Genomic DNA, 24,757 nt, shown 5'->3' with positions numbered 1-24,757 from the left:
AGTTCATAGATTCAATTCTAACAACATGCATTTTAAAACAGATAAGTAGGGGGCCAGTGTCATGGCATAGCTGCCTAATCCTGTGCCTGCAAGCATCAACACCCCACATGGGTGCTACTTAGTGTCCTAGCTGCTCCACTTCTGATCCAGCTCCCCCTTGCTTATGGTCTGGGAAAGCAGCAGAGGATGGCTCAAGTCCTTAGGCCCCTGCACCAATGTGGGAGACCCAGAAAAAGCTCCTGGTTCCTGGCTTCAGATTGGTTCGGCTCCAACTATTGCAGCCATTTGGGGAACGAACCAGCATATGGAAAATCTCTCTCTCCTTTTCCACTTATAAAATTTGCTTTTGCAATAGAAACAAATACATTTTTAGAAACAAATAAAACAGTTAAGTGCAATTTTTTTTTTAAACAGAAAGCATGGAAGGTTGCTGTTGGAAATCGAAGAACTAGACAGAGACAGATACTTGGGGACAGAGCCTAGGAGCCAGAGCCCACCTTCCACAACGAAGCTCAGCCTTCCCTGACCTGGCTTGGGGCATGCGGTTAATCACTTGCATCTGTTGTGACCGTTGCATCAGGATCTGGTGACACACAGCAGCGGGGGTGGAGAATTCATTGTGGTGGCAGCAGCGGCAGCAATGATTGGTTTCCAAGGACAGCAGTGACTGCAGCACTCGTGTTGGTGCAAGGGTTTGCATGCAGTCCTGCAGCCATAGGACCCAGAGGCTGCATGGTACCAGTTTGGGCATTAGTTAGAGCAAGGCTTCCTGAGTTCTCCTTTGGTCTTGCAGTAGGTCCCTGGCTTGCCAAGTGCTGCTGGGAACCACTGGTGTCTTTAGTAAAACCCGTCTCTGCTGACATCCGCCGTGAGGTTTCACTGCTTGCAAACTCAAATCCTGAGGATATCACCTGTCTTTCCCTTTCCTTCCTCCCTCCCTTCTTTCCTTCCTTCCTTCCTTCCTTCCTCCCTTCCTTCCTTACGTTTTCCTTCCAGTATCCAGAAGAAGCATGGATGCACCTACTTTTACATATATATGAGTATGTCTATCCCAGCTATGCAAATATGGTGACATATTAGTTAATTACTGATAGTGGGAATGGGTGCTTGATTTTTTGTTATCTTCAGTCTTACTTTTCTCCAAGCTGACTTCAGCAGTCACACACATGAGAAAGCATGATGTATGTATGCCATGCACCACTCCCCATCCCTACTTACATGAATTCATTTATTCCTCACAAGAAGCCCATGATATAGAAACTGTTCTTCACATCTTGCTGTTATTGGTGAGAACACTGAGGCACGGGAAGCTGCAGAGGCCTGTTCAAGACTGCACAGCTATGAAGGAACAGAGTCAGAAATCGAATTCTGGCTATTGGTGCCCAAGGCCTTTACTTGCTACAACATCATGAAGGTGAGCAAGCAAGTAGCTGGATGGGGAGGCAGAGCACAGAGGGTCTTAGGGTGAGGGGTTGAGCTCATTTGGGGTCTGAGGGGAAGCAATACAGGGGAAGGGCAGGACAAGTAGGAGTGAGCCTGGGGCTACTTAATAGGGGGTGATGGTGTGAGGACCACACGTCCTGAGAGTCGCCCTGCACCAGAAGAGGAGCAGCATCCCAGGCTCAATTCTAGAGAAGTGGGGGAAAAGAATCAGTGTACAGATGCAGAAGAGGATGAGTTTGCTTCTCTGGAAAATAGAAAGTGAAGTCACCTGAAGGAAGGGACAAGCAAGCAGCCAAACCGGGGAGGAGTTCAGGTGGCCTGCTGTTCTTAGAGCTGCCCATGCAGGCAGGAGGTGAGGCAAGAACTGCAGACTGCCAGCCCAGGATTCTGTCCCTGCTCCCACTCCCAGTCCTACCAAAGCCAGGTCCTGGATCCTCAGCTGTAGGTGAGCTCAGGGGGCCCAGCCAGTGACCCTGGAACACAGAGCCCCTCATAGCAGGGAGCAAGCATTGCTGCCTGCATCCCTGGACAGCAAAAGGCAAATCTGCATCTGTCCCCGCTGGACACAGCATGGATAGTCACAGGCTCCTCCTCCCCCTCCCGTCCAGAGAGAGAGAGCAAGTGCGTGTGAGAGAGCTCAAGCTTGCTAAGCTAGCGGTCCCTCCTGGGGTCGGGCTTGGGTTTTCCCTGCACAATATTTGGTGCCAGTCTCTCGGGATGCCCCCTGCAGTAGCGCCTGCATGAGGCCTTTTCAGGCTACCAGAGCGTGCCAACCCGAGGAAAATTGACCTCTGCAGAACTTGGGCAAGTGTCCCCTGGAAGCCAATCTATCTCTCACAGACAGGGCTCCCTCGTCTCAGCTGCTGTGGGGGGCATTTCCTGAACCCTCTGGCTTCACGCAATGAAATGACCAAGCTCCAGTCTGCACCTGCCAGCTCATTTCTGGGGGCACTCTTGTCAGCCACCCAAAAGGGACCACAGGTAAGAAAGGTGCCCCTATGGGCTCATGAAGAGCATGTTGTGCATGCCGGGAGATGGTGGGTTTGGAGCCAAAACGATGCCAGCCGCTTCCTGGGTCCTTTTGACCACAATTCCTCCTCCTGTTCGTTTGTCCACTCATTCAGTCAGTCCATCATGGGCTTAACAAAGATTAGCAGATGTCAATGGTTTTCACTGATTTGGAAGGCAGCAAAGGGTTTGTGGCTGGGGTTGTCTGGAGGATGGCATTAGGGGAGTATCTGCCCAATTCAGCTGGTAGGGTATTGCATGTGCCCTCTGGCATCACAGCCCAGCTTTGGAAGGACAAGCTTCTGCAACTGGTCAAGTCATTGAGCAGAGCAGATACATGAAGCAGGCATACGCTGCGTCTCCTGAGGATTCAAAGGGGATGACTCAGGGCAGAAGCAGTATCACATGCTTTCTTCCAGGGGCTCCTGGCAGACCCATGTAGATTCTCACACTGGAGTGCTGTGGGATCTGGATGGCAAACAGGGGTTGCAGGGTTCAGAAGCATGCTTTCAGGAGGAGGTGGTCCCTGTGCACAGAGGAGGACACAACCTGATGGGTTATGGCTTTAAAAGCAGCAACAGTAGAAAGATGGACAGGAAAGAGACCAAACTGCTTTGACTTCAAAGGACCCAGTGGACCCAGTGGACCAAGAGAGGCTGCAATGAGCTTGGGGCTGAGGTGAGGGGTGATCAGCCGGGATACAAACCTAGAGGGACTGGTGACGTCCCAGCATCGTACCCCACGCCACGTTGCTGGTATAAGCTTCTCCAGGCACCCCTTCACCAAACCCACAGGCCAACTGGCATTGTCACCCACTGCCATCCCTTCTCCCATACCTTCCAATTCAACCATGTAGAGGACCCGAGTCCGAGCTCTTTGCCTTCTAGAACCCTTTCAAAGGGAGGTGGAAAGTTGCTTCACCTGCTGCCAGTTAGCTGGAATGATTTGTCCTTTGGTTGTTAGTGACGAATGCAGTCCCCACAGTGGCTAGCCACAAGGGATGGGGATTTAAGACTTCTTGCAGGGGTATGCTTTTTGCATATCTGCATGCTTTTTTGGAGGCCTGGGTCACCTCTTGCTGGATCTGTAACGGATGCAGTCAAGCATATTACCTGTATACTGATGGGGAGAAATTTAATGCACTTGGGGGAAAAGAAACCTCTTTTATTCAATACACTTGGCTAAAGGTGAAACAGACCACAGCCTTGCAATTTTCACCCATGATATTGGTTGGAAAAAGGGATTAGGGATGTACACATAGAGAATCTTCTAGAACTTCAGAATTAGAACCCAGCTTTGGGGTGTGCTGCCTGTCTCTGTGTATCACACAGCCCTGCACACACCTCAGTTCTCATGGCAGCTTAGCAATGACAGTCCCAACACTGGGGTTTACAGAACACAGGCCCATGAGCTGCTCACACAAAGTCACTCTCCTGACTGGTGCCACTGGTAAGTATTCTGCCACGTATTAGAAGCTGCAGAGCTGGATTAAATTCAAGCCTTATCACTTTGAACTGTTTGGAGTCGATCAGCCCACTTCCCTGATGGTCCAGCTTTTAGATTTACATAAAAGACCTGATGTAACTCTTCCTCACACCCTCCTAGGAATGACATGAGGACCTACTAAGGGCCAAGCTGCAGAAGCTCTGTGCCAGCCTGAGAAACACCAAATGCAAGTGTTCAGAAAAGCTTTACAGGCCTCAGCATCAGAGAGACGCTTTCTGAGTTTAGCCAGCCAGTTTCCTAACATCAAAGCAGCACATCTTCAGGCCTGTGTGATACTAGGTAGGCACAAGCAATGGGATTGTATGGCTCCTCTCCATTCTAATAAGCAAGCTTCCAGACAGTGGGGAAATGGAGGTCGTGTTGAAGCCACTGGATTGCAAAGCTAAAATAGGCAGGCAGAGAGGATGAAAGAGAGAAAAAGTACCAGGAAGATAACTGTGATTGTCGGGTGTTTGAATGAACAAGGAGAGCAGACAGGAAGGAGCCAGAACCTGATCAGCAGAGTGTCCTGGTGCTTGTGACACGGAGCCTCCGGCGGCAGCCCCAGGATCACAAACCTTCCCTGAGCTCTGCTCATGCACCCACACCTGAGATGCTTACAGAACCTCTGGGCCTCCACCCCAGTGCTGTGGGGAACAGGGATTAGAAATACTGTCTGATCTCCACTAACTACGAGGAGCTTACAGTAGGAACTGGGGAAGGTATGGAAAGGTGTCAAAAAGCAAACCTGTGCATGAACTCTATACCAGATATAACACAGGTGATCTACAGGTACATGGGGGAGGGGGAGGACTGGGGAGGGGGACTAAACAGACCAAGGGAAGCAACCTTGTCATGACAGCTTTGTCTGGAAATAAACGAACTGTGTTGTTTCCCACGCCCCGAGTCTACAACAAACAGGTCCCTGTACCCAACAGTGACAAAGACCCAGACCTCAACAGAAGCTTCTGGATCCCAGGCCAGGGCAAGCACTGCACACACCTTATGCTTAATGTGCAGCAAAATGGTAGTGCCCCAGAAGTTCATGGGGAATGCTCTCCCCCAAGGCCACCACCCCCACCCCCGGTCTCTACAGCTCGCTCAATGTTTTATAGCAGCTGTCTTCAGGGAACAATTGGCTTTCTCTCTCTGCTAGGCTGGGAAGGAGCTAGGAACCTGTAAGAAAGTTAGGCAGAAGTGCATAACCCTGGGGTAGGTGTGGGGTACAGTGTGACACTCAGGCTAGTAGCATCCAAGGCACAGCAGATGAATATGATTTTCTATTCCCAAGGAGTCTTTGAATTAGAACCTTCCAGGGAAGTTGAGGTAGAAAGATCTTCTCCAAGACACATTTTGGAAAAGCCTGTTCATCTTGGTCTGCCCCCCAACATTACAACAGGTTGATACTCACGCAGAACCCCACCCCGCTTTCCTAGCAGGCACAAGCTGCCCTGCTGGAAGCCATTGGATCACCCTGACAGTGCCTGGCTCAGCACCTTCCTGAGTGAAAGTAGTCCTGTTTGCTCCCCGCACCTGTGCTGGGAGGTAGGCAGGGCAGGGTGCATGTCAAACTGGTCTTGCAGACAAGACAAATGCCAGTAGGCAGAGTGACTTAGCTGGGACAAAAAGCCTAACTTAATAAGTTAGCCAAAAGAAAAAAAAGTTTGCTGAGTCCTGGCCAGTGCTCTTCCCAGGGTAGGGTGATGGGATGGGTTTGGGAAGAGCTGGAACCAGAGTGGCGGTGATGTTCAGGGTCACTGGTGAGAGACCAATTATGGTGGACTAAAGAACAAGCAGGAGCAGAGGTGGCTCCCTGCCTCACAAGCAGGAGCGTTGAATCCCTCACACCGGATGACTTAGAGTTCTAAAGCAGATGGACTCATATTCTTCTTTTAAAAAAAAAAAGTGCTTAGTATGCAAATAACACAAGACTTACTTACCATCAGTGGTATTCCGTGCATTTGAGACGTCATCCAACCGCCACAACTACCAATTCCGGAACATTCTCAGTTTTCCAAAAAATAATTCTGTGCCCATGATCTGTACTGAGGGTCAATGCCACATTCCCAGGGCACCCACACCAGAGCGGCTGGAACAGGGTCCCCCCATCCTTATGGGGAAACATGGAGGGCTGCTACAACAAAGACAGCTAAGTCGGATGGGTAAGCCTTGAAGGTGTTATCTATTATGCCGTTGCAGTGCCATGTTTTAAATGGTCACTATACAAAAGAACATGTTAGCTTACAATGCTGCTTTTCCTGCCTCTTCTGGTTATGGAACATTCGAGTCGTTCCCTGCTGCCTTTGACCTTGTTGACCCCCGGATCCCTTTCTGCATTAGCTGTGTCGTGTTGGCCTGGGCCATCCACCTGAAAGTTGAACAAGGTGAGACGTGGCCACGTAGAAGCCAGCAGCAACAGCCCTGCCCACCAGCTCCTCGAGGCCTTGCTGGGGCAGGAAGCTAAGGTCCAGCCCGTCTGCCTCCCATGGTCCCAGGAAGCCAGACCCTTCTCCTTTGAAGCCATGGGCCCCTGCTGTTCAGTCCTTGGCTCCCTGACCCAGCTTGGTGCATGCTGGCTCCTTCTGGTCATGGCAGGTGAGTGGGGTCTGGGAGCCCACCTGGGGAGGGCTCTCCTGCAAGAGGACTCCCTGTTGCTGGCACAGCTGCAGGGTACCCCTGGGTGGCAGGTGGTACAGGGAGAAGGTAGAGGGGCATTTGCAGGTCTGACATTAACCACTGTGTTGCCCTGAATGTCCTCAAGCTTCATTGTTCCTCGTCTGTAGGATGCAAACAGGATCACAGCCTCCCCAGGGCTACAATGAAGACCCAGTGAAAGTTTGAGACCAGCGTCTGGGCAACCAGGGTACCCGGAACACACACACACACTGGCTCTTGTCTTCCCACTTGCCATCCCAGATGACATGGACATTTTTCTGGATTGGAGAACAGGAGTTCTCAGCTTCCTCAGGCAGCTGAGCCAGAAAGTAGCAAAGCCACGCTCAGAGCTTGGTCAAAGCTGACATGAGCGATCCCAGCCGACAATGCTTCCAGGCTTTCCTAGCTGAGAAGAATTCACAAGTGCTGGCAGTTTATGAGAAACCTGGGTTGAGGCCCCCAAATGGCGGAGGATTTTCTGGTTAGCATTCATGTCTCCCCTACCCAGCAGGCAGGGAGAAACACTGCTTGCCATGGGGCCGGGCTTACCGTAATTCCTGAGAGGCCCGGAGACAGAGATCTTCCAGCCCCTGATTCATTCCCCTAGATGTCTGCAGGACTTGGGGCTGAGCCAAGCCACAGCCAGGAACCCCACTGGGGTCTCCCGTGTGAGTGGCAGCAACCTGCTGCTTTCCAGGGTGTGTATTAGCAGGAAGCTGGAGAGGAAGCGGAGCCAAGACTCAAACCAGGCACTGGAATTTGAGATCCAGGTGTCTCAAGTGGCACCTCAAAGACTGTGTCAACACCTGCCCTTTTTATCTGACTTTCTTGTCTCTGAGTCCCACCCACCCCACTCTGCACCCCTTGGTTTCCCTCCTTTTGATTTATTGTCTAATATGTATTAGACTCATAAAAAACCAACCTGTTGAGTCCTCAGCTGTGTCTGGAGACAGGAGCTGAGTCAGCAGTCCCCCTTGCCAGATGAGCAGACTGAGGCTTTGGGAGCTGAGTGGCTCTGATGGGGCAGGAGGTGCAGAACAAGCTGAGCACCTACCCTGGCACCACTACAGACCCCATTTCTCTCTCCCCGTCTTACAGCGTCAGCACAGCAAGGCTCCCACAGCCATGCCGAGGACCGTCTCTTCAAACATCTCTTTGGGGGCTACAACCGCTGGGCCCGGCCTGTGCCCAACACCTCGGATGTGGTGATCGTGCGCTTCGGACTTTCCATCGCACAGCTCATCGACGTGGTGGGCCTGCCCCAGCCCTTGCCAACCCCTCTGCAGGGTCCTCCGCCCCGCCTCCACCCTGGCCACAGTGTGGTTCCCCCAGCAGGGCTACCCCATCTTGGACCTAGAGTTGCCTCCTCCCTTGCAGAGGGCATGAAAGGGAGCTAGATGGGGGAGGGGAAGGATCCTAGATACAAACTGAGAGGCCCTAAGCAGCCCATGCGTGACCTGCAAGGACCTGGGCGAGGGGCAGCATCAGGATAGATGGCTGGGCTTAGGGGGCCGTAGAAGAGGGGATCCCAGCCATTGGGGACCTAAAACAGTTCCTGCCTTTTGCCTCCTTTCTGGGCTGATTCTGCCAACCTCACTGCTCCTTCTGTTTCTCTCCCTTTGCCGGCCAGGATGAAAAGAACCAAATGATGACCACCAACGTCTGGCTGAAGCAGGTGGGGGGCCCTCCCTGGCTGAGGAGACAGTGGGGCAGGAATCCACTATTGCGGACTCAGGGCTCCTACTAACAGGGCTCAAGGAGTCGGCTGGAATGTCCAGGAGCCGGCAGAGGACGGTGCTCATGGTTGAGCCCAGTTGTCGGGTCTGAGACTGTAGCTTACTGAAGTCAAACCACCTTTTCCCCACTGTAGGCATCTCACAGGCCCTGCCTCTGTGGCTTTGTCACCAAAGTCCCCCATGAGGCTTCGTGCTGCTTCTTCTCTAGCTGACGAGAGTAAGAAGCAGAGTGTAGCCAGTGGGAAAAGGGGGAGGCTAGCTTGGAACCCTAAAGTCCTGACCCTGAATGTTCACTGGCCCAGCTCTCTGCTAAAATCAACACCCAGCCTGTGATGTCCCCTGGTTTCTATAACCAGGAGTTGGGCTGGTTCTTCCTGCTTGGTGTGGTGTCTGTCTCGTACTTGGTGGTATTTGTTCAGTGTCTGATTTAAGATATGTCACTGGCCCATTTATCAGGGGTGTTTAGAAAACTCAAGAAGGTTCTGGAATATTCTGGAAGGCTGGGTCCTCGGGGATTCCTCTCCTAGGCCCTCAAGGGCTTCTACGCTTGGTCTCTTAACAGCAAGGGGTCTAAGATGCAGGGATTCTGGAGGGAGGGTCCAAAGGGACAGGAAGAGGAAGTCACTGGTTTCTCCCAGCCCATGAAGTGTTGATTCTGCCTCAATCTGTTGGCAAAGGCAGCCAGGGGGCCCAGCTGGACTCACGGGAGGAACCCTCAGTTTGGCTTCTTGGAAGAGGCTAAAGCCACACTCTTGTGGCTGTCTTTGAAGTGCCACTGGCAGGACTGGACTCTGACCACAGGCATCCCTTTCCCTCCCTTATCCCTCACTCCCGCCCAGCCTTTCCCAAGGCCTCGGTGTGGGGGACCTCCCACCCCACTGCTGCCTGACCTGGGCCATCTCAGAGGCTGCTGGGAAAGCCAGACACCACAGCATTGAGTAGCGTCTTAGGGAGGTGCCTGGCCAGGAGGCAGTGTAGCCCCTACATGGGTTGAAGGCCCCAGGGTCACTCCTGGGTGGGAGGGGTCCCAAGAGAAGGCTATTATTCACCTGTCTGTTCTTATCCTTGCACTTGCTCAGGAAGACACTCCCTGCATCTGGGGGCTGGGTCTTGCTTTGGGGCACTGGCTGACTTGGGGTCTCCTGGAGGCCCCTGGCCAGGCAGCACCCCTGACCCACTGCCCTCCCCATCCCAGGAGTGGAATGACTACAAGCTGCGCTGGAACCCTGCTGACTTTGGCAACATCACCTCCCTCCGCGTGCCCTCGGAGATGATCTGGACCCCGGACCTTGTCCTCTACAACAAGTAGGAAGTGGCCTGGGCACCTGGGACAGTCTGAGGAGTGGGGCTTCCTGCAGCCTCGGCTTCCTTGCCATCCCCTCCCTTTTTTTGCATAGTCTTTCATTTCCTTTACCTTATTTTCTCAACATTACTGAGAGCCCACTGTGGCTCGCTCTGTGCTGGCGGGACGAAGATCCGCCAGTACACAGGGTGGGGTGTCAGCCTCCGGGTTGGAGTGGTGCAGGTGGCAGTGTTGTGGCAACAGGTAGGGTGCGTCCTCGGGTGCACTGTGGAAAGCGGCACACCCACATGGCATGTGCTCTGCTTTTTAATATGTATTATTAATTAATTCTTGTCTACCGTGTACAAGATAAAGCAGCAGCAGGTGGACAAGGCCTGGGAGAGTGAGGGGCATTAAATACCTTCCACCCTCTGGTTGGCTCCTAACTGCTCAGAACAGTCAGGGCTTACTTCCTAGGATTCAGGACCTGGAGCTTGGGTTGGAAGCAGAGTAGCCAGGACTTGGACTGGCTCTCTAGTAAGGGATACAGCATCCCAAGCTGTGGATGAACCCTATTGTGCCACAGACACCTTCCCAATTTTCTAATTGCATTCAGGACCAAAAAGGACAAGCCTTTCTTTGAGCACAAGGACTAGAAACCCACAGGGGCTGGGAGTTAAGCTGCTGGCTGCATATGCTGGCATCCCACGTGAGCACTGGTTAGAGTCCTGGCTGCACAGTGTGTAGTAAAGTAGCAGCGGTAGATAGCCAAGTGCTCGGGCCCCCAACCCCACGTGGAAGACCAGGATGGAGTTTCCTCTATGCCCCTTGGTCCTGCAGGGGACAGGGCAGGATAACATCTCCAACCCCTACCCCACCCAACCCCAACCCCTGCCCGAAGAGTTATTTGAGAGACAGAGTAACGAAGAGAAAGAAGGAGAGATAAGAGAGAGACCTTCCATCTGTTGGTCCATTCCTGGGGCTGAACTGATCTGGAGCCACAAACCAGGAACTTCTTCTGGGTCTCCCTTGTGGGTGCAGGGTCCCAAGGCCTTGGGCCACCCTCTACTGCTTTTCCAGGCCACAAACAGGGAGCTGGATGGGCAGTGGAGCAGCCAGGATATGAGCCAGCACCCGTATGGAATGATAGCACTGTAGGCACTGGCCCCAGGATAATATATACATTTAAAAAATTCTTTATTTTTCATGGATTTTTGGGGGGCTCATGGATTTTCCCTCCCAGGATAATATCTTAGACCTTGCTAGATATTCCGTCCAGCCCAGTACTCCCCAATTCATCTGACCCTGTTTCAGAAGCACAATTTTCAAACAATAAGGACAACGAGGAACCAGTGAGTATGCCCCACACTGTCTGGTCCTGGGCAGGTCCTGAACCCTTTCAGCCTAGCCCTAGGCAGGTCTAACTCTGCAGGCACCCAGTGTTTGCTACAGCTGCACAGCTCACCCACCTCTGAGATATGCCCGACTAGAAGTTAGCACCCAAGAGCACCCCACAAACCCGGTGGAGGCCAGGAGCAAAGTCTGAGGATAGACAAGATGTGGAGTTTGAGGATCAACAAGACTTTGGCAAGGGCAATTGATTACCATATGATGTATCCCTGGACAGGACAAACGCCTAAACCAGTCTTTCAAACGGACATTCTAAGAGGTCCCTGCACCCAAGTGAACAGCTCGAAGCCACAGGAAGACATTGCTGTCCCCATAAATGGGTGTATGCTGCCATCTAGTGATGACTTACTGTAATGACCAAAATGTCTGGAAATTGTAATGACATTCCCAAGATCCTACAGAGACCCAGCACTGTTCCTGGGGGGGCAGGGAGGGAACGAAGGCGGGACTCTTTTCAATATTTTTCTGCTTTTCTGGACTTTAGGGGTTATAGGCAAAGGGGTAGCACATTAAATACTGGGTGTGGAATCCACTGTGCCACTTCCCCAAGGTATTCAGGACTCAGCTTTTCAGGAAGCCCTGACTTACTGAGCAACATGATTCAGGGTTCCTTGGGACACTTCAGATACCTCATGCCACAGTGCAACTCTAGCCCCACTCATGCCCCAGCACACCCTGTGAGACCTGTGCATTTCCACTTGCTTCTGGTCCCCATGGAACCCTCCGCTGGCTCGCTCCCCATCTGTGTCCCAGCCAGATCCTGCCAGCCTCCACAGTGACCATGCCTGGCCCAGCCAGAAGTTGTAGAAACACCCCCAGCCTGTCTTCTGTCTTCTACTCCTGCTCCCTTGTGGCTGTACCATGTAACCCATGTGGGATGCACAGATTCCAGGAAGTGGCTCCAACTGCAGATGTTAGGCCTGTTCTAAGCAAGGAACCATAAGGGCCACCTGGAAAAGACACGGTCTCCGCCTGAGGGGGCTGGCTCACTCCCTTATGGAAGGAGCAATGTGTCCACCAATGGTCACACTCCATCACCGTGGGAGAAACGGGCAAACTCTACCTCCTGCCCCCAGCATGATTCCAGACATGCGACTGCTGTAAATAGTGTATGTTCTGTATGTGCAGGTAACTGCTTACATGTGTGCTCCATTTGAGAGGCAAACTACGTACACGATCCACACGGCAGTCACACATTACATGTATGATTGGTTTGACAAATATTATGTACATGATTTGTGCAACAGTTGAACAGATGTGAGCTATGAAGACTCGCAATGCTGAGAGTAGTTTGAAGCTTCCTGGCTCTTGCTCACTTCTCCAAGCTCCTGCCTTTGGAATGACAATGACGCTGCTTGGCAAGAGAACTCAGGCAGCCAGAATATTGGTGTCTGGGGTAGTTGGACCATGGGAGTCCTCCTGCTGCCAGCTCTCTCTATGGGGCTGTTGGGGTGCAGGATCCCCACCCCACCCCTCAGCAGTTCCTCTCCTCCCTTCTCTCCCCAGTGCAAATGGGGAGTTTGCGGTGACGCACATGACCAAAGCCCACCTCCGCTTCACGGGCACTGTGCACTGGGTGCCCCCGGCCATCTACAAGAGCTCCTGTAGCATCGATGTCACCTTCTTCCCCTTCGACCAGCAGAACTGCAAGATGAAATTTGGCTCCTGGACCTACGACAAGGCCAAGATCGACCTGGAGCAGATGGAGCAGATGGTGGACCTGAAGGACTACTGGGAGAGCGGCGAGTGGGCTATCATCAACGCCACAGGCACCTACCACAGCAAGAAGTATGACTGCTGTGCTGAGATCTACCCAGACGTGACCTTCTACTTCGTCATCCGCCGCCTGCCGCTCTTCTACACCATCAACCTCATCGTCCCCTGCCTGCTCATCTCCTGCCTCACGGTGCTCGTATTCTACCTGCCCTCCGACTGCGGCGAGAAGATCACCCTCTGCATCTCCGTGCTGCTCTCGCTCACCGTGTTCCTGCTTCTCATCACGGAGATCATCCCGTCCACCTCGCTCGTCATCCCGCTCATTGGGGAGTACCTGCTCTTCACCATGATCTTCGTCACCCTGTCCATCGTCATCACCGTCTTCGTCCTCAATGTGCACCATCGCTCTCCCGGCACCCACAACATGCCCCGCTGGGTGCGGGGGGTCCTGCTGGGTTGTGTGCCCCGCTGGCTGCTCATGAACCGGCCCCTGGCACCCTTGGGGCCCCACAACCCAGCAGGCCTCAAACTCAGCCCCACGTATCACTGGCTGCAGACCAATGTAGATGCTGAGGAGGAGGAGGAGGTGGAGGAGGAGGAGGAGCAGAGATGGGTGTGTGCGGGTTGCTCAGCTCCCACTCGGGGAGCTTACGATGGCCATGGGGGCTTGCAGCGAGGGGCTTTGGCGCCCAAGACTGTATCCCAGGAGTATGAGATACTGCTGTCCCCTCGCATGCGCAAGGCCCTGGAAGGCGTGCACTACATCGCCGATCACCTGCGGTCTGAAGATGCTGACTCCTCGGTGCGTAGGGAGTGGGTCAAGGGGCTCCTTATGGGTCACTCTACCACCTCGGGCGGGGGTACCCATCCCAACTTGGGGTGCAGGTGTGGGCCAACCCAGCCTCATCTCTTGAGGGTCTACCTTCCCTAGCCAGGGCCCTTGACACAGTCTGGCACAAATTATGAGAAAGTGTAGTTGAATGTTCTTAGGGCATGTATAAATAAGCAGGTGGCAGAATTCTCTGGGGGTCAAGAAGGCCTCTCAACCTAGTGGGCAGCCAGAGATCCAGAGAGGTGGTGAACTTGACCATTTCTTTAGTTGATAGGGGTGGAGGAGATGTGGGGGAGGCCAAGAAGGTATATGGTTGGCCCACCGAGTCCGGCAGCCCCTAATCCTGGATGACCTCTTCTCACTCCTGGGAGCTGTGCACCTTGTAAGCTTCATTGTTCACCCACAAGCCCCAACGCCTCTTGGCTAGACCAGGCAGGCCCTCCTCTGCAGCTCTGGGTGACTACAGGGTTCAGAATCAGAATTTATCAACCTAGGCTAGATGAAAGGCCAGGAGGAGGCTGCTGTGTGGCCTTGTAGGGAAGAACAGTAGTAGTCAATGAAGCCAGCAGCTGCTGGGATCTGGGCACCATAAACCCTCCACCTGGGCTCTGAGCCTCAACTCCACACGGTCCTCCCTCTCTTGCCTGTCCGGGGCTCCTGCTGTCCTCGCCTGCATCTCCTGCAGGTGGAATGAGCAGCAAGCCCGCAGGGATCTGCAACTGTTGGGCTGCCTTGAAGTCACTGCACCTCCTGCTTCCACCCCAGAGTCCATGGCCTGGCACATCCCAGGCCTTCCAATCCCCTTCTTCTGAGAGTTTATGGAAAGGCTCTGGGCTGCCAGGAGGGTGTACAGGATAGGACAGGAGCCCCAGGGGAGGGCTGTTTAGTCCCCACGGGAACTCTGCCTTGCTACCCATTCCTTTGATGTTAGCATCCCAGGTCTTGGTGGAACAGTGGCCACTGTGCCTCCTGCCCATCTTCACAGGGGTTGTGTATGGGTGGGATGCTTCCCCGCCCTGAGGCCTGGCCTCTCATGCCATGCCCCTTCCTACCTGCAGGTGAAGGAAGACTGGAAGTATGTCGCCATGGTCATTGATAGGATATTTCTTTGGTTGTTTATTATCGTGTGCTTCCTGGGCACCATTGGACTTTTTCTTCCCCCATTCCTGGCTGGCATGATCTGATTCTCCGTCCCTGCTATGGGCTCCCTGGTGGCCCTGCCAAGCAGCTTCTGACCATCTTTACCTCTGCCATGCCCTTCGGGGCCAACGCCATCTGTCTGCAGGTGCCTCTCCGCAGAGCCCTCATCTAGCCTCATTGTTGAAGACTTCTTGGGACAGCTGACCTTGACGTTTCTGTCCTGAGCTGTGAGAGAGCCTGCTGGACACCAAGCCCTGCCTTGGTGTGCCCAGGAGCAGCCCAGGTGAAGTGCTGGCTCTGCAGCAGGTGAGAGTGTGGCAGTGGTGAGGTCAGTGTGTGGAGGCTCAGTGCACATGCTAAGAGAGAGAAGGACAGGGCGAGTGGGATGGGAACTCAAAGGAAGGTTGCAGGAGGCAGGGGGACGCTGGGGGGAGAGGGCTTCAGTGTGGGAGACAGAGGGAGGAGGCTGGCCAGGCAAGCTGGGCTGTCCTTAGGCCAGACTCAGAAGGAAGAACAGAGTCTGTTGGCAGGGTTTGGAGCTATGTGACCACAGCAAGCTGATGGGGCTCTTCAGAGACACGGTGGCGGGTAGGGGGTGAGAGAGTGGGGCAGGAGATTGGGCCTGCAGTGGGGCTCAGGGAGGGTCCTTTCATCAGATGGGGGAAGTTATTGGGGCCAGTCCTCCTACCTGGAAGCACCCTGGAGCTCCTGGGCTTCACCTAAGCTTTCTGCCTTCTCTTCCTGGCAGCACAAGGGCTCAGCACTGACCAGCCCCCACGAGATTGGGCAGAGCTGAGCGCCACTGCCCACATGGGCACCATCTGTCCCTAAACTGCAGTGGAACTTGCTTGGTGCCCCCTTTTTGCTCTCTCCCTCTGGGGAACCTGGAGCACAGGGCTCTTCAGGCCGAGGCAGGAGGCCTTAGGCCTTTGTTCCCACCCCCAGCACCTGTCACAGCTCCTGCCAGGGAGTAGTGTCAGCACTCTGGATGTTTGGTCTGAGTGGTTGAGGCAGCAAACCAGATTGCTTGCTCGGCCCCCGAGATGGCTGTGAAAAAACCCAAGACACAGGCCCTTCCCCTTCAGCTGGCCCCCTGCCCTGCCCAGTGCCCTTGGACATCTGGGGCCTGCCCTTGACTCCTCTGAGCAGCACATTCTTGCACCTGGGAATGAGACATTCTAGGGACCATGGTGACTGTGCATGGGGAGTTCAGCCCTGGCTGCTGGTCCCAGGGACCAGACCTCCCCAGAGTCCTGCTCCCCCAAGGGTGGCCCTGCTGTAGCAGCTGACAGAGGTGGGCCCACCGAGACCCTCTATACTGCAGGTAGACTGTGGTTAATAAGCAAAGCAGAGCGAGATTTTGGCTGCCATTCAGCCTTTGGGGTACCCTCCTCCCAAGCCCTCCACAACCCTCTCCCTGGCCAACCCAGGGGGCACCCTGCCTGCTCCTGAGTACCCAGGCACCCTGCTCCTCCCTCACCATGCCCTGTTCGTCCTCTGACAACAACCCCCAGCTTCTCTGTGTGCCTCCCTCCCATCCAAGCCCCCCAGACACATTCTCCTGGTACAGCAAGCTCTGCTCGTGTTTTCACGTCTCCTGTCAGCCCTGCATGTGAATAAAGGTTTCAGAATCTGCTTTTTACAAAACCAAATCCTCCAGTTTGTTACCAGGTGGCCCCTCCTTGCCAACCTTCTCTCAGTGTCATCAGCATCACCCAGGCTCCTCCAGAGACCCAGCAGAGGGGAGTGTCCCATGACTATGGTGGGGACTGCTCTGTGTCAGGGGACTCTAGCTGCCCACCCCGGCACACATGACCCCACCCCCCACCCTGCCAGGCCGGACACCAGCATCCATCAGCCCTCACCCTGCACGCTCCTTAAATGCAATTGATTTCTTCCAAGGTTGTGGCTCAAGGTCAACATCCTCCCACAAAGGGTAGACCGGACAAACCAACCAGACCACAAAGCAAATGGTACAATTTTAATTCAACCACAGTCAGATAGAAAGAAGATAAAAGTGTTTTACACAAACACGCAGAAAGGATGGGGCAGATGAGAAGGGGGGTGTAGGAAAAGGGAAGCGGGGGGAGAAGGGGGAGAGACAGGTGGCGGAGGGAGAGAGCGGCCCGCACAGTCCTGTTCTGGTCTCAGCCTCTCACTTCCTCCCGACACTTGGTCTGTTGACAACACAGCATCCTGTGCCCAGATTTCCAATTAGCTTGGTCCTGGCCTCTGTCCCAGGTCCTCCCTCAGGGGGGCACATGGCTGTCAGTCCCGGCTAAGCTCGCATTAAATAAATCCAATATACACTGTACAAGAAAGCCAGGCCCCTCCCTGATCTTGTCGTCACTTTACCTCCAAAATGAATCCCGTGCCCGAATCCTCTGTGCATCAGGGGATCTCAGAGGGATGAAGAGGAATGAGGATCAACAGCTTGCTTCCGATGGGCCTGCCATGGCCATGCATGATGCCATCTCAGCTGCTGGGGACCCATGTAACCCCTGTCAAGCTCCAGCACTTGGGCTGGGGTGTGGAGCCAGTGGGCCGGGTGGCAGCCCCAGCCCCTTGGAGACAACTGTGTCACCTCTGCCCTGGGTGTCCATTCCCAAAGTCCCCTTTGTCCAGCTGCGGCCTGAGCAGCACGGTCTGGGGTAGAAGTGGGGAGGGGAGGTCGTGCAAAGTGGCAAGGGAAGGACTCCCCTTGGCCTTGGGGCGAGGCAGGGAGGGACACGATAGGCAGGGGGCAGAGCGTGAGGGCAGGTGACCCCACTCTCAGTCACTCGCAAGTGGGTGGGCCAGATTGGCCAGAACCTTGGCCTGGTCCACAGCGTCGAGCAGGTTCTTGGCATCCACGGCCAGAGTGTGGGAAGCCGTGAGCATCTGCCGCTTGCACTCCTCGCTCAGGGAGGTGACGGCGTTCTGCTGGGCCAGTCGCATCTTGTTGATGAGCTCAGCCAGGTCTTTGTTGAGCAGCTTCTGGGTTCCTTCAATCTGCAGGAAGAGTATGTGGTAGAGGCTGGGGTCCCCAGGGTGCTGCCAGATCTCTACCGAGAGGGTGAGGCCACACACGCATCTGGCCCCAGGACTGGTCACAGCCGTTACAGGTGCCCTGGGGCAGCGGAATCCAATGCCCAGTGTTGGATGGAAGCTAGTTTACCAGACTCACACTGTAGCCATCACAGACCCCAGCCCAGCCCGACTCAGCTGGACACACCTTTCCTTTCAAGCACGATCCTCCTGGCAGGCCCAGAGTTTGAATGAATGGTCAGGGGGACAAGAACTTTTATTGTCAAATCAAAGGACCAGGGACAGTGCTTTGTTGGCTGCCACCATATCCCCAGTTCCTTGTACACACCCAACACCCTCATGGTTGCCATTCACTGGATATTGTCATATGCAAAGGAATGAATGTGAATGAATAAATGAATGAATGGCATCCCAAGAGTAAAGAGCTCTTGCATCAGACTGGGTTAGTTAGGGCTCTGTCCAGGGGAGGCTCCTGCTCCGCTTCATCTGGACCCACAGACCTCTCCCTGCCACAGGAGCTGGGTCAGCACACACTACCAGGACTCTCATTTTGGTCTTTAGGGTCAGTTTGTTTTGTATTCACAAAAGTTGGAAGAAGTGATCAACGGAAGGAGCCTCAGAGGCTGTTCCAATGGCACCTTCCTCTTTAACCTTGGTGGTGAGGGCCCCTGGGCAAAGGACAAACAGGAACAGGGTGGAGGAGGGCTGGACTCCATGGCCAGTCCTCACCTGGGGAGAATTCTTTGCAATTGCCTGAGACCTGCACCAGCAAATTTGTCCTGAAAGCTGTCCAGGTCCCAGGGTCATCTCAGCCTGCTGGTGGTATCTGCTTGGATCTGCAAAGCCATTTGCTGGGGACCCAGAGGCCAGAAAGGAGGCTGCCCAGGGGCCTCCATGAGCCTCTAGTTGGGAGGACAAGCAGGCAGGTGGTGGGTGAAGGGAAGGGATGGCTGAGAGCTCTGTCTGGGATGAGGACTCTCACCTCTGTCCGAGAGGATGAGGGTAAGGAGGGCAGGAGGTCGTCCACACTCCCGATGAGCTTCCGCAGGGTCAGCCCCACATTCTGGAGAGAGGAAGAAGCAGGTGGCTGTCACCCCTTCCTTTCTGGGAAAGCCACATTTCCCTTGCAAGGAGCTCTCCAGGGTGCTGCTTGTCCTGTGTGGTTGCCTTTGGCCACCTCAGCTCCAGAGACCTGCCAAGCCAGCCAGCAGGGCGGTGTAGCCCTGCCTCCCTTCAAGGATTGGGATGCACCATCCCTGTCTTCCCATCCTTTCCCCGGCCCATGGCTCTCACCTTCACCACCACCACATAGCCCTCGGGAGGCAGCTGGCAGAGCTCATTCTTGAGTTCCAACACAGCCCGTACCAGCTCCATGACATTGAGGTACACCAGGTCGTCAGTGCGGTCCAGGTTGGCTGTGGGCTGGATGGACTGAAGGGAGAAGCAGACAGCCAGGAGGGGCGAGGGCATGAGTTACAGCAATGCTATCACAGTTGCCATTCTTTCCTTAGGCAGGCATTGCTGGTGCCAAGAGCAGCCACTGACCCAGCTGGAAATGACTCTTCACCTGGAGTAATGGGGCCCCAGTTGGGAATACATCTCGCCTCCTGCCCGCAGGATAGATGCTGTCTGCTTGCGGTGCTCTGACAAAATGCTGTGAGTGCCCTCACACAGCTCCAATGGAACTACATGCCGGGCATGGGGGACTGTGTCATCCCAGAGGGGAGCAAAGATTGGCAACTACTACTGCTCCAGAGCAAATGACACCTGTACCCACCCCGGGCTAGCGCAGGGTCAATGGGGAAGCTGGAATCTATGAGGAGGGGTTCCACAGAGGAAGGGTTCACATCTCCTGGCCCCAGGGCTGGACTAGGGAAAGGAGAGGATACAGGAGACTGGCTGTTTGCTTAGTGTTTGCATGAGATGGCTGTGTGGACTTAGGCAAAGTATCCTCCCTCTCTGGGCCCCAGCTAAATGATAAGGAGAGCTGACTGATGTCTCTGAGGTCTTCCCAGGGCATGGTCCTCAGTCTCACGGACAACTGAATTCAAGTTGTGGCTAGCTTTGGAAGAGCCAACACTTACATGTGCGCCGAGCCGCGGTGGCTTCTGAGGGGGCCCTGTGAACTCCGCTGCAAGGGAAGGAAGTGAGTGGGAGGGGGCAGTTCTCAGCAGCACCACCTTCCCCTTCAGCCCCTTGGACAAGTGAGCCAGGAGTCCCCAAGGGAAATGACACTCCAATTCCAGGAGGATGGCTGGGAAAATGACCTTCCAATCTTCTGGCTTTCCCACAATGGGGGAAAGAAACTGATGTCTGTCTCATAGAAAAAAGAAAACCAATGATGGCAGAGACAGAGTGACAGCAGATGTGCCAGCTCCGGTTTGCACTTTCATCCCTGGGGCACTCCAGGCCCCAAGAAACAGTAGCACTCCAGCTTTGACCATCCCATCCTGGTGGGAGAATCCTGACTCAGGGAAGGCAGTGGTGTCTCTAACATCTTCTGACCTGGTGTGGGCAGACCGGGGAACTCTGGCTGAGGGTTCCCCTGGAGTGTGTGCGGCTCCAGGAAGTAGAACAGTAGTGGAGTTATGACACTCCCCAGTGTGCCCAGCACGAACACACACACACACACACACACACACACACACACACACGCCCTGCAGAGAGTCTGGAAGAGGGAATCCCAGTGAAAGGCCGACTAGCTGGGCCCACCCTCGCTGGTACTACTCAAGTGCGCCGCCTGCTGGCAGACAGCTCCTTTGCACCCCCTGGCCCTTAGTTTTTTTCATGTCATTCTGTTTCTGTGAAATAAGAGGCTGAACTCAGAAGAATCTCTGGAGGCAGCCAGCGTGCCTGGGCTTGCATCTGAGTCCTGCCAGTCATCAGCCGTGTGACTCTGGGCAAGCTACTCAACCACTCGGGGCTACAGGTCCACTCTATAGAAGGTGGAGACACAGGTCAAGTACTCCTTACACCCCTTACCTAGAATGCTTGGGCCCAGTAGTGTTTCAGGGTTCAGTTCTGGGGCTGCGTGAGTACTGGAATATTTGCATCTACATAATAAGATTGCTCAGAGGGAAGACCCAAATCTAAACACAGAATTCGCTTCTGGTTTCCCACATATTTTGCACACAGGGTTTGAGTGTAATTATATCCCACTTTACTAATTTTCTGCATGAAACAAAGTTTCATAGTGTGGGATTTTCCTCTTGTTGCTGGCATGTTCTGCTGCTCATAAAGTTTCAGATTTTGAAGCATTTTAGACTTTAGATTTTCAGATTTGGGATACTCAACCTGTAAGAAAAAGATGTATTTGTCTTATAGAGTGGCTGTGAGACTGAGTTAATGTGTAAGTGACTCAGGCCTGTACCTGGCTTGCATGGAGTTCTCTGTGATGACCATCAGCTTCATGACACCCTCATCCCCAGATCTCTGCTCCCCACTGGCTCTTCCCTTCTGGGGAGACTCCTGGGGAGCACACCTCTCCTCCTTCTCTGGGCTTGGGGGAGGTGCATGAAAGTGGGAAACACACACAGAACGAGAGAATGTTCTGCTCCTCCAACCACATGCGGGAGGAGCTGAACTGAAGACGTGGGCAGCTGAGAAAGGGACGAGGGAGGCCACCATGCTGGATCAGAGCTCCAGGGCTGGGAGAGGCAGTGGGGGTGGCGGGGAGGGGGGAGGAGCTCTTGAGACCAAAGCTAAGCCTCTCTGCACACGCCAAAAGTAAACAAGGCAGATGTTTCCTTGTGCTGCAGGCCTCATGGGGCTGCTCTCTGCACTGGGCAGGGAGTGAGGATCAGGGCCCAATCTAAGACTTTAGGCACAAACTCCCCCACAAACGAAGGGCAGATGCACTTACTGTAACCAGCCTCCTTCTCTGGGGTCTAGAAAGAAGGGAAAAGAGAGAACATCATATAAGTGGCTTTGGGGAGACCCACTTCCTTCCCCTTCCCGTACTCCACCCTCTCCTTTGATTACAGTCATTGGGGAGGGCAGCTGGGAGCCTTCTGGGAGGCCAAGGCAGGGCTTATAGGTGTGGGATACAGGAAAATTGAGGAAAAGAACCGTGTGGAGACTATAGGGAGACCTGCTCCAAAGACAGGAAGTAGCCTGGAGGCTGGAGGAGGTGAATGAGCGCACCCATGGTACACAAGGCCTCCCCAGACCCTGGGTGAAGGGAAGAGACCTCCCCCAGTGACTTACCAGTGGGGACTTGTCATTCATGTAGACCATGGGGTCCTGCAGAGGAGGAAAGCAAAGCAGAGGAGTGAGGAATTTGGAACTGAAAGCACCCAGAATGCCTAGGGAGCACTGGCACAGACATACCACGTGTGTTTGAACCCTTACGAGGTAAAGGCAGGACGTAGCACCTCATCTGCCTCCCTTTGCCCAAGGTGTCCTTTCCTGACCTTTACCAAAGAAGATTTCCTTCATCCTAGGGAGTGACATGGCTGGCCTGTTCAGGCTGAAATCTCTGGATTCCAGAAGCCACTGCTTCTCCACTTACAATGTGACTTCACACCCACCACCCCCCCAGACCAACTAGAGCCCACGTGGACATTCACAAATTCCCTAAAGAGCTTGGCATCACTGACCAACACAAAGGAAGATCATCAACACCACTGGCCAACCAGGAACTTGGACATGAGCTGAACACATACCACTCAGCCTGAGCTTATGAGAACCTTCCTGCTAACTCCTTGGGGAGCCCTGGAAAACTAGGCAATAACGCCCCGTTCCTGCTGCTGCGCTGTGCTGTAGTGACCACCCCAATTTTTGCATGTCATGCAAGGGGATTTAAATCTGGGGATTATATAGGAACACTGCCAAGTGGTGTGGGAGGTTGGTTGGCAACGGCACTGGCTCACCAAGGACTTCTCCTCCTGCCTCAGCCACTGGTAGTCTTCTGCCATCTGCTTCTGCTGTTTGTCCAGGATCTGCTTCATCTTCATCTTCTCTGCCTCCCATAGCTGCTGGGCCTCTTCTCGGCTGCTGGGTCGGATGAAGTCCTCCTCCTGTGAGGACAGCAGAGACGGGGGAAGGGACCCAGTGAGCCCGGTCCACAGACTTGGAAAGAGATGCCTCCCATTTGAGTCTCCTGGGAGTCACCAACTTGGCCTTACCCCCTGCCTGCTTCTGGCAGGGTTACTCTTGGACCCGTAGCCCTCCACGCAGACAGCCATCATTGATTGTCAGCTGCATGCACGTGTTTGCACACTTGTGTGGCAGTGGGATGCCAGACCCAAGAACACACTGTTCAACATGCACTGTGTTCAAATTATTATGCGATCTGCTATAAAATTTCATTTTCAAGTGACTTCCTCTATTATCTTCTCAGTGACATTTGTGATGGTGGCTGGCTATTTTAGTTTTAGAAATTCCAAACCAGTTGTCTGGTGCCTGTCTCCACTCAAATGCCATGGCACCGGGTCTGGAAGCTCTGAAGCACAGTTCCCTTGTATGAGGTTCCACAAGGCTGTCCCTGGATGAGCAGGGCATGAGAGTGAGTCAGAGCAGGCAGCACCCATCATGACCATACCTTTCTGTTCAGACACGCTCTGTCTTACGACATTATTTGGGTTATTTAGCCAATGGTAGAAGAGACACATGAACTAAGAGATAAGGAGGAATCCACCAAGGAGGGAGGGCAAGGGGAGGGGATGGGGGAATCCCAGAGCCTATGAATCTGTGTCACATAATGCAACATAATTAATAATTAAAAAAAAGATGAAGAACAAATTTTTTTAAATACAACCTTACAGATATATGATAAATGCAACCCTTCCTTGTTTTATTCACCTAATCCTTGAATTTACTCACTCTTGGGGCTCTGCACCTATCAAGTTTGTCTACATGGTCTGAGGCAGAAGGACTGCGTGTTTTTCTATTTTCCCCTCAGTCTTACCCAGAAGTCCTTTGTGTAATTATCTGCCTAGGCCTTCCAAACTATTTTGCTTTTTTTCCCCTGCTGTACATGATCACTTTAGCCTCTGACTAAAGGAGGAAGAGTGGCACTAGCACCTTTTTAAAAAATTAATTAATGCATTTGCAAAGCAGAGTGACAGAGACACAGAGTGAGACGTCTTCCATCCACTGATTCACTCCCCCAGATGGTCACAGTAGCTGGGGCTGAGCACAGAGGAATACAGGAGTAAGGAACTCCATTTGATCTTCCATGTGGAAGGCAGGGATTCCAGCACTCCAGTTATTACCTGCTGCTTCCTAGGCGAAATAGTGGGGGTGTGGATTGGAAGTAGAGCAGCCAGGACTTGATCCAGAAGTCCTGTGTGGGATGCAGGCACCCCAAGCACCAGCTCGATGTGCTGTGTCACACCTACCCCTGTTGGCACCTCTTCACTGCACAAAGCCAATGCCCGCCTTCTCCAGGGTCACACTCCTACTCTGATGTCCAAGACAGAAGGACTTTCGATTCCTTTTTCCTTGAAGTGGCCAGTTTACATACAAGCCACTTGTAGAAAATGTTAACAATTATGTCTTCTTACTTCTAACAAGCCCTAATCCTTGCCAAGCCTTTTTCAAAGAGTTTCCCCACTAAAGCCTATAAAACACACTTGACTATTACAACCAGTTTAAAAATAGTTCTTTGAGATACGTTTCCTAGTGCTCACTGAACTTCAATTATTGATTTTAATTTCTCTTTTTAAAGATTTATTTATTTTTATTACAAAGTCAGATATATAGAGAGGAGGAGAGATAGAGAGGAAGATGTTCTGCCCGATGATTCACTCCCCAGCTGAGCACAACGGCTGGTGCTGTGCCGATCTGAAGCTGGGATCCCGTAGCTCTTCCAGGTCTCCCACGTGGGTGCAGGGTCCCAAGGCTCTGGGCTGTCCTTGACTGCTTTCCCATGCCATAAGCAGGGAGCTGGATGGGAAGTGGAGCTGCCGGGATTAGAACCGGCGTCCATATGGGATCCCAGCACATTCAAGGCGAGAACTTTAGCCACTAGGCCATGCCACTGGGCCCTGATTTTAATTTCTAACAATACTTTTCCCTATC

General features: G+C 53.4%; 2 protein-coding genes across 9 annotated transcripts in view; one reads left to right on the top strand and one right to left on the bottom strand.

The window, feature by feature from the left end:
• Window positions 1-7,709: 7,709 nt before the first annotated feature.
• On the top strand, window positions 7,710-14,751 carry CHRNA2 (cholinergic receptor nicotinic alpha 2 subunit). Its single transcript, XM_036496870.2, has 5 exons — window positions 7,710-7,796; window positions 8,222-8,266; window positions 9,523-9,632; window positions 12,526-13,537; window positions 14,626-14,751. Exons 2-5 carry the CDS (start codon window positions 8,237-8,239, stop codon window positions 14,749-14,751), a joined length of 1,278 nt encoding a protein of 425 aa, XP_036352763.2. The 5' UTR covers window positions 7,710-7,796; window positions 8,222-8,236.
• Window positions 14,752-16,673: 1,922 nt separating this feature from the next.
• The window catches only part of PTK2B (protein tyrosine kinase 2 beta), a 128,100-nt gene continuing 120,016 nt past the window's right edge, over window positions 16,674-24,757 (bottom strand). For all 8 annotated transcript variants that reach the window (XM_004579083.4, XM_058670046.1, XM_058670042.1 and 5 more), the window contains 7 exons: window positions 22,606-22,752; window positions 21,941-21,976; window positions 21,597-21,621; window positions 19,819-19,865; window positions 19,028-19,165; window positions 18,717-18,797; window positions 16,674-17,698 (listed from right to left, as the gene is read on the bottom strand). In XM_004579083.4, the coding sequence (XP_004579140.2) occupies window positions 17,480-17,698; window positions 18,717-18,797; window positions 19,028-19,165; window positions 19,819-19,865; window positions 21,597-21,621; window positions 21,941-21,976; window positions 22,606-22,752 (693 nt within the window). In that variant the 3' untranslated portion in view covers window positions 16,674-17,479. The remainder of the gene's footprint in view (window positions 17,699-18,716; window positions 18,798-19,027; window positions 19,166-19,818; window positions 19,866-21,596; window positions 21,622-21,940; window positions 21,977-22,605; window positions 22,753-24,757) is intronic.

Source organism: Ochotona princeps, chromosome 11, assembly GCF_030435755.1.
Source record: "Ochotona princeps isolate mOchPri1 chromosome 11, mOchPri1.hap1, whole genome shotgun sequence".
In the NCBI taxonomy this organism is placed as follows: domain Eukaryota; kingdom Metazoa; phylum Chordata; class Mammalia; order Lagomorpha; family Ochotonidae; genus Ochotona; species Ochotona princeps.
Note: the sequence above shows the minus strand (reverse complement) of the source record. Positions and strands in the feature narration are given on the sequence as shown.